Raw genomic sequence first — 12,649 nt, forward strand, 5'->3', positions numbered from 1 at the left:
GAGTGGGGACACGTGGATGAGAGAAAAAAGGATTTATTCTTGTGTGTAGACTTGATCTTCTTCATGACTACGCCTGGGCAGGGCTGAGCAACAGCTCAGAGCCAGATGGCTGAGAGGAGAGTAGGTCAAAAAATCTGTTCAGCATGGCCTTGTCTGGGGGTTTTGGTGACACTGACTGGAAAGCTCTGAATCCCAGCATCTGGCTTTGGGGTAAGCTGTGGCCTTTGGAGTCAGCCTCGACTCTCTTGCTTGCACCAGGCCCAACTTAGCAGGGGGATGAGTGTGGTTCAGCTGACGGTGTTTGGCCCCTTCGGGATCAGCCTCAGCTTTCCAGCAGGGTTCCCACTCTTCTTTGAGTGGCTCCTGGCCACTCAACTGGGCAGGGTGCTGGACAAGGGCCCTGCCGTTTCTACCCAACATGGGACTGCTGTACCTGGAGCTTCCCAAAGGGCTGTCAAGCCCTTGTCGGGCCTGCCTCACAATCTGTGTCTCCCCTTCCCAATGCACATCCCTTTCTCCCTTCCCAGGGGTCATCTCGCAGTAAACATTTGACACCCCACCTCCATCCTGGAGTCGGCTGCCTGATGACCCGACCTGTGGAACTCCACTTCTTCATCTAACCAAAGAGGAGAATTAAATACCTCCTTGTTTCAAGGATTGATAACAAAACGATGGATATTAAATACCTTGTCTCAGCTCCAATGCCTCTCCCTGGGGCAGTGGGCTTTCTACTTGCCCCTTCAAAGCTACTCTCCACCCCTATCCACCCCGCCCTGGGCATCCACAGGCAGAGATCAGTGAGGTCAGGTTATTTCTTCCTCTGGCTCCTTCTTTGCCGAGTCGCTGTGGGTTGGTGGCCTCCTTAACTGAAGGCCACAGCCCTTCAGACAGCTCTCACCGACAAGTGCTCCCTGTCTCTTGGCCTCCGGGCTGAAGGGCGGTCATGGCTGCTGCTGCTTCCCTGGTGCACTCCTCCACCATCCCTTCTCATTTCCCTTAACCTCGGTAAACAGTCCCTTTATTAAATGCTCCTCGACTTCCCTATGTGAGTTTGTTCTGGATTTTCCCTATACCCTGATTGATCCATCAATGAGGATACTTTAAGGGCTGCAAGTTCTAGAAATGGCTGCAAGTGCTCCAGGTGTCATGTCCATGCACAGCAAAGGTCCAGAGGAGGCACAGTGGACCCTCTCTTCCTGTGTCCTCTTTGTAAGAAGAAGAAACTCTGCCAAATGCCTCTCACCTCGACACTCCTCACCCTGACCGTTGGTAGGAATGGGCCACACACCTTAGCCTTGGGTTCCCAGAAAACAGAGCCAGGGACGAAGTATGAGTTTGGGTGTTTTACTGGCAAGTGTGATTCTAGGAATCAGAAGTGAGGACAGAGGAGCACAGCAGGGGAGCAGAGAGCACCGTGTAAGGATGTCGAGTTGGCCACCACTACAAGCCACCAGTTGCCCTATCCCACGGGACTGCTGAGAAGCCATATGAAGTGTGTCTCAGGACCATACGTCCTGGCAAGAAAGGAGAAAAGCATCTTTTTATGGCTTCCACCCCCCCACCCTCCATTGGTTAAAGGGTCACCCTAAGGAGTGTTACCTCTCCCTACACTTCAGGGTTGCTCATGCACATGCACACTTTCATGGGTCCCCACATTCTAAGTTATGCAAGCAACACAGAGGATCCAGGACAGAGGGTAAAAGGCACATAGTGCAGGCCTGATCCACAGCACCATCAAGTCACACCTGTACCTGTTACCTGTACATGAAGGTGGTCAGGGACCATACAAAGTGGGTCACTGAAGCAATGGATGGAATATAAACTAAGTGTGGCCAAGAGGGTTTGAAGAGGTGCACATGGGCAACCAGTAGACATGCTCACTCCTAAAATGGTCACTGGCAAGGGGAATGAGATTGCTGTGACTGGTTTAAGTTAATCATTTGTGATGAATGGATGCTCAGGATTCCACCCAAATGCCTCCACAAAGAAATCGCCCTTACCTCTCCTCTGTAAAGGACCCTAGTCACTAAAGAACCCATCACTCCCAGCACCCCCTTCATTCCCTTGGTGACACCTACCACAATGAGTAATCAGCCTGCGTAGCTCCCACTGTGGATTGACCAGCTCAGTGTTCACACACACCCCCAACCCCAGCGTGTGAAAGCTGGAAAGATAAAAACCTGCCCTTGCTGCTTGGTCATGGTTTAAATTCCTCCAATCAGGCATAGTCATTTTGCTAGGGCAGATGGTGGAAGGGATGGCAGATTTTGGAGCCATGCCTTTTTACAAACACTTAAATCCCTTCATGATGAAGTTACTTGGACTCATCTGGATCTCAACCATGAAAAGGACATCTTGTTTACTTATTAGCTTGCTCGTTATTATCTGCCTCTCCCCACTTAAATTGAAGCTCATTGATACCAGGCACTTGTTTGTTTTTCTTTACTGTATGGACAGTACCTGCTACATAGCAGGAGCTCGAGAATGATTTGTTGGATGGAATGATTTGTTGGATGGAATGATTTGTTGGATGGATGGATAGATGGATGGATGGATGGGTGGATGGATAGATGGATGAAGGTGGGAAGACCGTGCCATGTGGAAGAAGAGGAAATAGTGGGTCATGATGCTCATTTTCCCCACCCAGTAAGTTTTGGAATGCCCCAGGGCCAAGTCCTCACTACTCTTCTGTACTCACCTGCACTCCCTGGGTGAGCTCATCCAGAGTCATCAGTCTAACGTTATATCTCCAGGCATGACCTCTCCCTTGAATTTCTGACTCCAGTCTGACTACCACCCAAATTTTCCATTCAGATGTTAATAGGCATTTTGAATAATGGATCCAAAACAGAACTCTTAATTTCTCCTCCAAATCTTCTCTTCTCACAGACTTCCTTATCTCAGTAAATGACAGCTGCATTCTTTCAGTTGTTTGGGCGTCAAAGCTGGGCATCACCCCAATGCCTCTTTCTCTCGCACATGTCACATCCAATTCTTCAGCAAATCCTCTGGGCTCTACATTATGTATAGAAACCCACCATTTCTCCCCCACCTCCACCTTCCTGATCTAGGACACCATCCTCTTCCAACTGGATTATTGCAGAAGCCTTTTATATTGGATGCCTCTGGTGACTCACATCACATATCCCCTGGTCACCTCTGACTTCACTTCCAACTGCAGTGGACAGTCGTATATGAGCTCAGCTGATCCGGTGCATACAGTGTCTTGCCTCCAGTGCACACCTCGTACCTGTTTGCCTTCTGCCCTGGATTTCAATGCTGTCAGAGTCCTTTTGGTTCCAGCACAAGATCTACTTGCTTCTTGCCTCGAGTGTGAGCTGCACATCTCTTTGCTCTCTGCCCCATCAACGCTTGATGCTATAGGAGCCTGCTTTATCCATGCACCCCAAAGTGCAGAGTTAACACCCCAGGGGCAACCTTCAACCAGTGGGGGACAGGGTAACTGGATAAACGTTCCTGCTTCCCATACTTCAGGCAGATAATTCTGGGAAACTGTGCACTTTTCAAGGAGGCTGGTAAACTCAAGCTCCTGCCCACAGCAGTGACATAACTCATGTACCCTTAGGTTGGCTTTTTCTCCTTTACCGTCTCATTGTCCCACGCCCTCATGCCTGCTTCTTGGGTCATCTCTCAGGAAAGCTCATGTGCACATAAGTCCTTTTCTCAGTCTCTGCTTTCAAGGGAACCCAAGCTAAAATAACGTTTCAATTGCTATCCAGCAGCAGACTGATCCTTTTATTATTTTTTAAATTTACTTATTTATTTTAGAGAAAGCAGGAGTGGGAGGGGCGGAGGGAGAGGGAGAGAAAATCTCAAGCAGCCTCCATACTGAGTGCAGAGCCCAATGAGGGGCTTGATCTCATGACCCTGAGATCATGACCTGAGCTGAAACCAAGAGTTGGACGCTCAACCAACCGTGCCATCCAGGTGTCCCCAGACTGATCCTTTTAAAACATGTCTGATCATGTCTCTCCTGAGCAGAAAACTCTCTGGTGACCCCATTTCACCTAAAAGAAAAGCCGAAGTCCTTACAATGGCTGACAAGGCCTAACAGAATCTGCCCTTCCTACTGTTTCCTCTCTGAGGTCATCTGCTAATCTTCCTTTGCTCTACGATAGCCAGTATTATCATTCTTTGCTCTACTATAGTTCTTCAAAGATACTCAGCACACTCCTGCCGCAGGGCCTTTGCACTGGCTATTCTTACTGCCTGAAAAGTTCTTCTTTCAGCTATTTCCAAGCACGCTTCTTTACTTCCTTCAGGACTCTTCTTAAAACACTTCCCAGAGAGGCCTTCCTATGTAAAATAGCAACCTGCACCTCCCCTAGCATTCCTTGGCCCCCTCCCCCTGCTTCATTTCTCATAGCACTGATCACCAACCTCAGAAATTGTCTTTTTAATTTTTTGTATATTTTCTATACCCCCCCACCTCACCCCAACTTGAATGTAATCTCCATGAGAACAGGGACTTGGGGACTTATTTTTTATTCATTTATCTATTTTTAAGTAGGTTCCGTGCCCAGTGTGGGACTTGAACTCACAACCCTGAGATCAAGACCTGAGCTGAGATCAAGAGTCAGATGCTTAACCCACTGAGCCACCCAAAAAACCCTATTGGTTTTTGTCACTACAGAACCTAGAACAGTGCTTGGCAAGTGGTAAGTGCTCAATAAATATTTGTTGGATGAAACTCATTCATAAATAAGACTGAAGAAGCAAGTAGGGATCAGACTGTGGTGACCCTGAAGCCCCTGTTCTGGAGTCTGGCAGTAAGTGTGGTGGCAGTTCTTGGCTGTGAGGACACTGGAGGCTGGTGGCAGGACACCTTGGCCAAGAATTCACTTAAGGTTTTGCCCTCTAACACTGTTCCTAGTTGACAACCTTTTTTGGGGTGGGGGCTATGCTCTGAAATTTGTCTCAAGAAGTCCCAGGTAAAACCTGGAAGACCTCAGAGCATTTAGAAAAATAAAATCTCTGTAAGCTTGGACCTCAATTCTGTGCAGAATGTAGTTTGTCCCCTGCTGGTCCCTAAGACCCTGGCCATCACCAGCATAGAGTGACCTGTGCCACCTCTGAGTGCTGGTCAGCAGCTCAGTTGCCAACAAGGAGGCTTCTGGTGGTCGCTGGTGGTCTAGCCAGGGAGCTGGCTGGAATCCAGCAGGGCACTGGGAAGGAGCTGAGGGTGGCCTGGTGCTGTAGGTCTGAGCTTGCCATCTCCAAGATCTGTGAAGAGTCCCCTCTGGCCCCTGCCACTTGGCCCAGCCACCCTCATCTGGGGTTAGGGACTAGGCCAGGCTCATTCTGTCCTCCGGAGGAGAATTCTCTCATTTGTCTTCGCAGGGATCTGGGTCCTCACATGCAGCAAGCTCCTGCAAGCACAGGAGACACGGCCCCACGAGCACATGGGAAGGGAAGGAAGCCCCCTCCTCCCTGATGGGGTTGCCTGAGCCCCGGCCCTTCCTGGCTTCCCCGAGGCTCCGCAGGCAGTCAGAAGCGGGGAGCTGCTGCTCGGAACTGAAGAGGTTAATGTGCATCTGCTTCCGAATGTTAATGTGCATAGGTGATGTCAGTGGGAGCCGGGGAAGGAGGGAGTGGGGAGAGAAGCGGGGCTTGGAGGCGGAAGACGCTGCCAGACCGCCTGGAAGACCCCCTTCCGGACTGCGGGGCTCCTGCTCTGGGACGGACGGGCGGGCGGCGCTGCCGCAGCCTGCGTGGGTGGACGGGCGAGCAGGCGACGGGCAGCGGCAGGATGGACCTGGAAGCCTCGCTGCTGCCCACTGGTCCCAATGCCAGCAACACCTCGGATGGCCCCGATAACCTCACCGCGGCCGGTGAGTAGTGCTGGAGGGGAGTCCTTCCTCTGCGCTGGGGGTGGGAAATGGGAAGGTTTCACCTCTGAGCCAAACTGCTCCGGAAACTTTAGTACAGTTCTTGGGCTTGAGACCTGCGGTCGGCTTTGCCCGGAGGGGAAGGGGAGAAGGGGGCGGGGCAGGCAGGGGCAGCAGGGGCAGGGGCAGAGAAGAGGGCAAAGGCACGTTCAGAAGCGGCCCGCCAGTGAGGGAGACAGGGGAAGACTCACCCATGAGTTCCAAATGCTTTGCAGAAAAAAATTCCAGGCTGGAAAAGCAAGCAAAAGAAGCCAGAGGATGGTATGTGAGGAGACAGCTGGAAGCTCACTCATTCACCGATCCCCTTGTCTTTTTTACTGAAACTGCAGTAATGGGATCTGAAACATCCTTCCCGACCCCTGGGAAAGGCCCTGGAAAGGGCTAACTCACAGAGCCATGAGGGGATTAACTTTCCTGGTGAATGAAGCTTCCTGACATTTCCAGAGCCAAAATGCCCTGAAATTCTAGCTCTGAAGGAGAGGAAGGAAAAAGAGGAAAGGCTTGTGTGCAGAAAATTCTCAGGCAGCTAGGCTGCAACACACAGCTTCAGTCTCTGCTCACTTGGGAAGCCCAGGCTCAGAAGATATAGACCAAGGAATTCCCTGATAGGAACCCAGGAGAAGGGAGGGCTGCGGGCCTGATGGGCAAAAGCCTCGCTTCACAAGACAGTAGCCCACAGATATGCCTAGGAATCAGTGCACAGCCTCCAACTAGCGATTTCTAAAATGAGATGATCAGGGCTGCAAACAGTAAACACATGAATGCGCCCATCCATACATGTGCTTGCTCACCCACATGTGTGCACATGCATGTGTGCACGCGTGTGTACTTGTGTGCACCCGCCCACCCCCCCACACACACTTTCATGTCCTTCTGGCTATGTTGACTGACGAGGTTTCCTGGTGAAGCCTACGGGCCCACAGAATAATTCTCTGCAGACAGCGGTGGTTCCTGATTCTGTGCCTCCTGAGGAAATGCAGGAAGTAAAGGACTGGGTCCTTCAACTAACAGGTGGTGTGGGAGAAATCTGGTAGGATTAGCCAGGGAACCAGTGGAGGAGGGCAAGGGGAAGGATTAGCCACAGTGTGGGGAGGGAGAATGGTAGGAAAGGATTCCAGCTGGATGGTGAGCCCTGAGCTGAAATGGAAAGAAGATAAAGAGGTAGGCAAGCACGTCATCACTGGAGGCTGAGCACGCCGGGAGGATGTCAGCCCTTGGAGAGGAGTCCATGTCAAACGGTCAACATTTGCTCCTTTTGTCCCCAGGGCCACCTCCTCGCACAGGGAGTGTCTCCTACATCAACATCATCATGCCTTCTGTGTTCGGCACCATCTGCCTCCTGGGCATCATCGGGAACTCCACGGTCATCTTCGCGGTGGTGAAGAAGTCCAAACTGCACTGGTGCAGCAATGTCCCCGACATCTTCATCATCAACCTCTCGGTGGTGGACCTCCTTTTTCTCCTGGGCATGCCCTTCATGATCCACCAGCTCATGGGCAATGGTGTCTGGCACTTTGGGGAGACCATGTGCACACTTATCACGGCCATGGACGCCAACAGTCAGTTCACCAGCACCTACATCCTGACTGCCATGGCCATTGACCGCTATTTGGCCACTGTCCACCCCATCTCCTCCACCAAGTTCCGGAAGCCCTCTGTGGCCACCCTGGTGATCTGCCTCCTGTGGGCCCTCTCCTTCATCAGCATCACCCCCGTGTGGCTCTACGCTAGGCTTATCCCCTTCCCAGGGGGCACGGTGGGCTGCGGCATCCGCCTGCCCAACCCAGACACTGACCTTTACTGGTTCACCCTGTACCAGTTCTTCCTGGCCTTTGCCCTGCCCTTCGTAGTCATCACAGCCGCGTATGTGAGGATCCTGCAGCGCATGATGTCCTCGGTAGCTCCGGCCTCTCAACGCAGCATCCGGCTGCGGACAAAGAGGGTGACTCGCACGGCCATCGCCATCTGCCTGGTCTTCTTTGTGTGCTGGGCTCCCTACTATGTGCTACAGCTGACCCAGCTGTCCATCAGCCGCCCAACACTCACCTTTGTCTACCTATACAACGCAGCCATCAGCTTGGGCTACGCTAACAGCTGCCTCAACCCCTTTGTGTACATCGTGCTCTGTGAGACATTCCGCAAACGCCTGGTCCTGTCAGTGAAGCCTGCCGCCCAGGGGCAGCTTCGAGCCGTCAGCAATGCCCAGACAGCCGACGAGGAGAGGACAGAAAGCAAGGGCACCTGACCCTTCCCCTGCCACCCCGGGCACCTCCAAGTCAGGACAGCATAGCAGACCAATGAGGAGAGACCTGAGAAGAACAAAAGACCCCTCTGCGAGAATGCAGGGAGGCTGGGTGGTGAGGGGTTGTGGCAACTAAAAACATTCCACAGGGTCCACAAATTGCTGGGGAGGCTGGGAGCCAGATTTGGGGGCTTCAAGCATCAGAAGTCCCCTTGGGAGAGTAGGAAGAGACCTTTGGATTGAACAGAAACTGAGCAAGAAGAAAATTTTGGTTTAAATGTTCACTTGAGCCCTACATCTCTTAGCTCCCACATGTCTTTTTCTCAACTGCCGGTTTATTTGAAATCTGGGAAGGCCCTACTTCAGGGTGTGAGTGGTGGGGCCCTACTACAGGGTCCTGGGGAGATGGGAAAGCGGTATGTCCTCAACGTTCTTTCCCATCTCTCATTGGTGAGATGGAGGGCAGCCTTTCTCCCAAGCTGGAGGATGATAAGAAATGAAGCAGGCCATCTCTCTGTGTTCCAGCATCCTGTCAATCTGCCTGTATCTCTAGGGGATGCATGCTTATTTTTGGGGGGGGGTCAGTGCCCTGAGCCCACAGGAGTAAAAACCCAATTTGTAGGAGATCCACTTATGGAGAATGACAAGGCTACCTGAGTGGGTATGGGTAGAAGTCTTGAAATTAAGAAAAATGGGCAGGAGCAAGGGGGCTTTTGCAGCTGTGGGGACATTGTCGTCATTAGGCACATTTGTTAATCACCAGATCCAGAGTGGGTGCCCGTCAGTGCCCTGCATGTGCAAGGGTCATTGTGATGCCTAGTGTGTTGGCATCATCTTTTTGCTCCAGCCCTTCCTCTCCAAAATAAAAAATGAATAAAGGAAAATCTCTACCCACATCTCTTTGGATGCTCCTGCAGAATTGCTTGGGCTTGGGGGTGGGGGTGGGTGGCGGAAAAGGGAAAGAGGGGTCACTTGGCTGTGGAATCTAGACCTTGGTCAAGCTGCATCTTAGGAAGCAAGAAGCAGGGGATCTAAACCCACAGGAAGGATTCAGCCCCACAAACGGAATTACTTTGGATTCCTTAGATTGCAGTTCTGCTGCTGGCCTTGTGCTCAGGACTCAGCTTCCTGTCTTCTGCTCAAAAGCACTTGGTTGTCATCGGTGCTGGCCCCTCAGGCCCCAAATCCCACCCGTCACCTCCCCCGCTGAGTCACCAGTCACACTCCTGGCTTCTGGGGCAGCCTGAGCCTGCCTCCTGCTGCAGCCAAGATCTGATGTTGAGCAGGAAGATTACAGATGGGCCGCTGGGCGGCAGCCAAGGCTGCTGCTTCTCAAGCTTCTTCACGGAGAGGAGCTGGCGGCGGCGGGGACGGACCAGGAGTCCAGGGGCAAACCGCTCAGCAGACGTTGAGACAGTGGCAACAAATCGTGAGCTCCCAACTTGTTCAGATGCATCCGTAAAGCAGGTGCATCAGCTCAGCCTTTTCTTGCTGGCTATTTTTCATTGCAGAGTTGCAGCAGATAGCCCGCTTAGCAAACTTCAGGTCCCGACCAGCTTTTTTTTTCTTTAAGATTTTATTTGAGAGAGAGAGAGAGAGAGAGAGAGAGAGAGGTGGGAGGGGCAGAGCGAGAGGGAGAAAGAGTCTTAAGTAGATTCCACACTGAGCGCGGAGCCTGACGCGGGATTCGAGCCCATGACCCAGAGATCATGACCTGAGCTGAAACCAAGAGTCAGTAGCCCAATGGACTGTGCCACCCAGGCACCCCTGGACAGTCCTTTATATCATAATCATTAGCTGTAGTATTTTGGGGCTTGTGTTCCCCTCCACCTCTATAGGGGCGTGGGAGAGCCAAGAAGCTGACAGTTTTCCCTAACAGTGGTGTCTCTAGCTGCCACAGGTAAGCTCCCAACCTATTTCAGATGCACATTCAACAAAAGAAAAAAGATTCTTAGGGAAGCCTTGAGGCAACTCCTACCCACTGGTTCCAGAAAAGGAGGTTTTCCTGCATGTGGTTTGCCTGTGAAAGGCTTCTGTCCACCCCTCTCCCCTCCAAGGAGGAGTCTGGGAGATGAAATAGGCCAGGTGGCCTCTCCCAGGAAATGCAGGTGATGGGCTAAGGAGGGCCCAGCAACACTCCTTCCTTCAGCTCTCAACCCCAGTTGAAAACTGACATTGAAGCAAAGTAGGTTGAGACAGAAAGTGAGTGGGTGGAAATGTAAACAGAAGGGAGGGGAGAGGATTGGGGGAGAGTTGAAGTCAGGAGGAACCTGGGGGGATGCAGAAGGAAGGGAGGCAGGGAGATTAGAACGGGGGTAGGGGAACTGTGCCAACACATCCTTCCCCAGCCCAACTGTGCAGGTGCCACTAGATAAGAATAAGCACAAGCATGTGCAGAGGGAAGGGGTGGGTTGCTGGCAGGACTGTCATCATGACATCACTGGTGGGAATGGTGGGCTGAGGGTAGGGCTGGTCGCAGGTCTGAGGAATGAGTGGAATTTTCCTTTCCTCCTCATTCAATCTGGAGCTATGAATAGCCCCAACCTCAGGGAACTGCGGGGGCCACTGAGAGATACAGAGTCCAAGAAGTGGGTGAAGAGCACAAAATTGATCTCTTTGCTCCTTTTCCCCTTTCCATACCTAATAAATACCGTCTCTCTCCTTGGGGCCCATCGCACCATCTCCCCAAACCCAGTGAGTGCTTCCTACATTGCTCCTTCATCTACTCCCCAGAAAATATTTCATCTCCCACTGTGAGGACTAAGTCCCTAAAGTCCTCAACAGTGGAAGGATTCCAGAGCAGGGAGACCTCACAGGTTAGGCAAACCAAAGTTGTAAGTGACTGCAGGCAAACTCTCCTGCATATTGATATTCACTAAAGAAATACCTGTAAGAACACCAAATAAAGGGACTAGCCATTTTTGTTATTTCCTGCATTATCAGTTTTGGTTTTTTTTTTTAAGTAGGCTCTACTCCCAGCGTGGAGCCCAGCTTGGGGCTTGAACTCATGACCCTGAGATCAAGACTTGAGCTGAGATCAAGAGTTGGATATTTAACCCACTGAGCTACCCAGGTGCCCCATCAGTTTTTATTTTGTTTTTTATTGTGGTAAAATATAAATAACTGAATTATACACTTAGAAATAGTCAAGATGGTAGATTTTAATTACATGTATTTTAACACAACAAAAGATATATAGATATAACCATTTTAACTGTTTTCAAGTGTATAATTCAGTGGCATTAAGTAACTCATCGTGCATAATAATATCATTGTGCAACAATCACCACTACCCATCTCCAGAATTTCTTGGTCTTCCCATACTGAAACTCTACATCCATTAAGCCAACTCCCCATTCTCCTTCCCCACAGCTCCTGGCAACCGCCATTCTATTTTTTGTCTCTATGATTTTGACTACTCTATGTACCTCATATAAGTGGAATCATACAGTATTTGTCCTTTCATGTCTGACTTATTTCAATTATTATAATGCCTTCAAGGTTCTCCATGTGATAGCATATGTCAAAATCTCATTCCTTTTCAAAGTTGAGTAATATTCCATTGTATGTATATACCACCTGTTGTTTATCCATTCATCTGTCAGTGGACATTTAGGCTGTTTCTACCATTTGGCTATTGTGTATAATGCTGCTAGGAACATGGGTATACAAATATCTGTTTGAGATCCTGCTTTCAGTTCTTTTGTGTTTATAGCCAAAAGTGAAATTGCTGAATCATATGGCAATTCTATGTTTAACTTTTTGAGGAATGCCATACTGTTTTCCACAGTGGCTGCACCATTTTACCTTCCCTCTGGCAATGCACAGGGGTTCTCCAATTTCTCCACATCCTTCCCAACAATAGTTCTTTTCTTTTCCTTTCCTTTCTCTCCTTCCTTCCTTCCTTCCTTCCTTCCTTCCTTCCTTCCTCCCTCCCTCCCTCCCTTCAATAATAGCCATCCTAATGAATGTAAAGTGGTCTTATTTTGGTTTTCAATTGCATTTCCTCAATGATAAGTGATGTTGAACATCTTTTCATGTGCTTATTGGCCATTTGTATACTTTTTTTAAAAAAGATTTTATTTATTTGACAGGAAGAGATACAGCGAGGGAGGGAATACAAGCAGGGGGAGTGGGAGAGGGAGAAGCAGGCTTCCCGCCGAGCAGGTAGCCTGACGCAGGGCTCGATCCCAGGACCCTGGGATCATGACCTGAGCCGAAGGCAGATGGTCAATGACTGAGCCACCCAGGCGCCCCGGCCATTTGTATATCTTCTTTGGAGAAATGTCTGTTCAAACCTTTTGCCCATTTTTAAAATTGGATTTTTTTTATTATTAGCAATAATATTTTACTCAATTCAAATTAATAATAATTGATTCTTTATGCCTTATTACTAAGAAAAAAAATTTTTTTAGCTAGGCTTTTTCTCCCTGCTATTCAATGAGATACTTGGCTTTTTTTTTCCATGGAGCATTTGGATGGAAAGCCACAAATCCCC

General features: G+C 50.1%; 1 protein-coding gene across 2 annotated transcripts; it reads left to right on the forward strand.

The window, feature by feature from the left end:
• Nucleotides 1–1,329: 1,329 nt before the first annotated feature.
• MCHR1 (melanin concentrating hormone receptor 1) lies at nucleotides 1,330–8,154 on the forward strand. Of its 2 annotated transcripts, XM_088025680.1 has the most exons (3): nucleotides 1,330–1,341; nucleotides 5,598–5,852; nucleotides 7,175–8,154. In XM_088025680.1, the coding sequence occupies exons 2-3, from the start codon at nucleotides 5,771–5,773 to the stop codon at nucleotides 8,152–8,154; spliced, it is 1,062 nt and encodes a 353-aa protein (XP_087881806.1). In that variant the 5' UTR covers nucleotides 1,330–1,341; nucleotides 5,598–5,770. The 2 variants fall into 2 exon arrangements, with proteins under 2 accessions (XP_087881806.1, XP_027971503.2); XM_028115702.2 differs by lacking the exon at nucleotides 1,330–1,341 and having other exon boundaries at nucleotides 5,585–5,852.
• Nucleotides 8,155–12,649: the final 4,495 nt, after the last annotated feature.

This window comes from Eumetopias jubatus, unplaced genomic scaffold, assembly GCF_037043125.1.
Source record: "Eumetopias jubatus isolate StellerSeaLion01/CBP00866 unplaced genomic scaffold, mEumJub1_p1.0 scaffold_8, whole genome shotgun sequence".
In the NCBI taxonomy this organism is placed as follows: Eukaryota; Metazoa; Chordata; class Mammalia; order Carnivora; family Otariidae; genus Eumetopias; species Eumetopias jubatus.

Excerpts from the sequence above, each read along its gene's own strand:
- MCHR1 (XM_028115702.2), top strand. The coding sequence starts at position 5,585 with ATGTCAGTGGGAGCCGGGGAAGGAGGGAGTGGGGAGAGAAGCGGGGCT. Across the intron at positions 5,853-7,174 it reads CGATAACCTCACCGCGGCCG|GGCCACCTCCTCGCACAGGG; the intron begins GTGAGTAGTGCT and ends TTTTGTCCCCAG.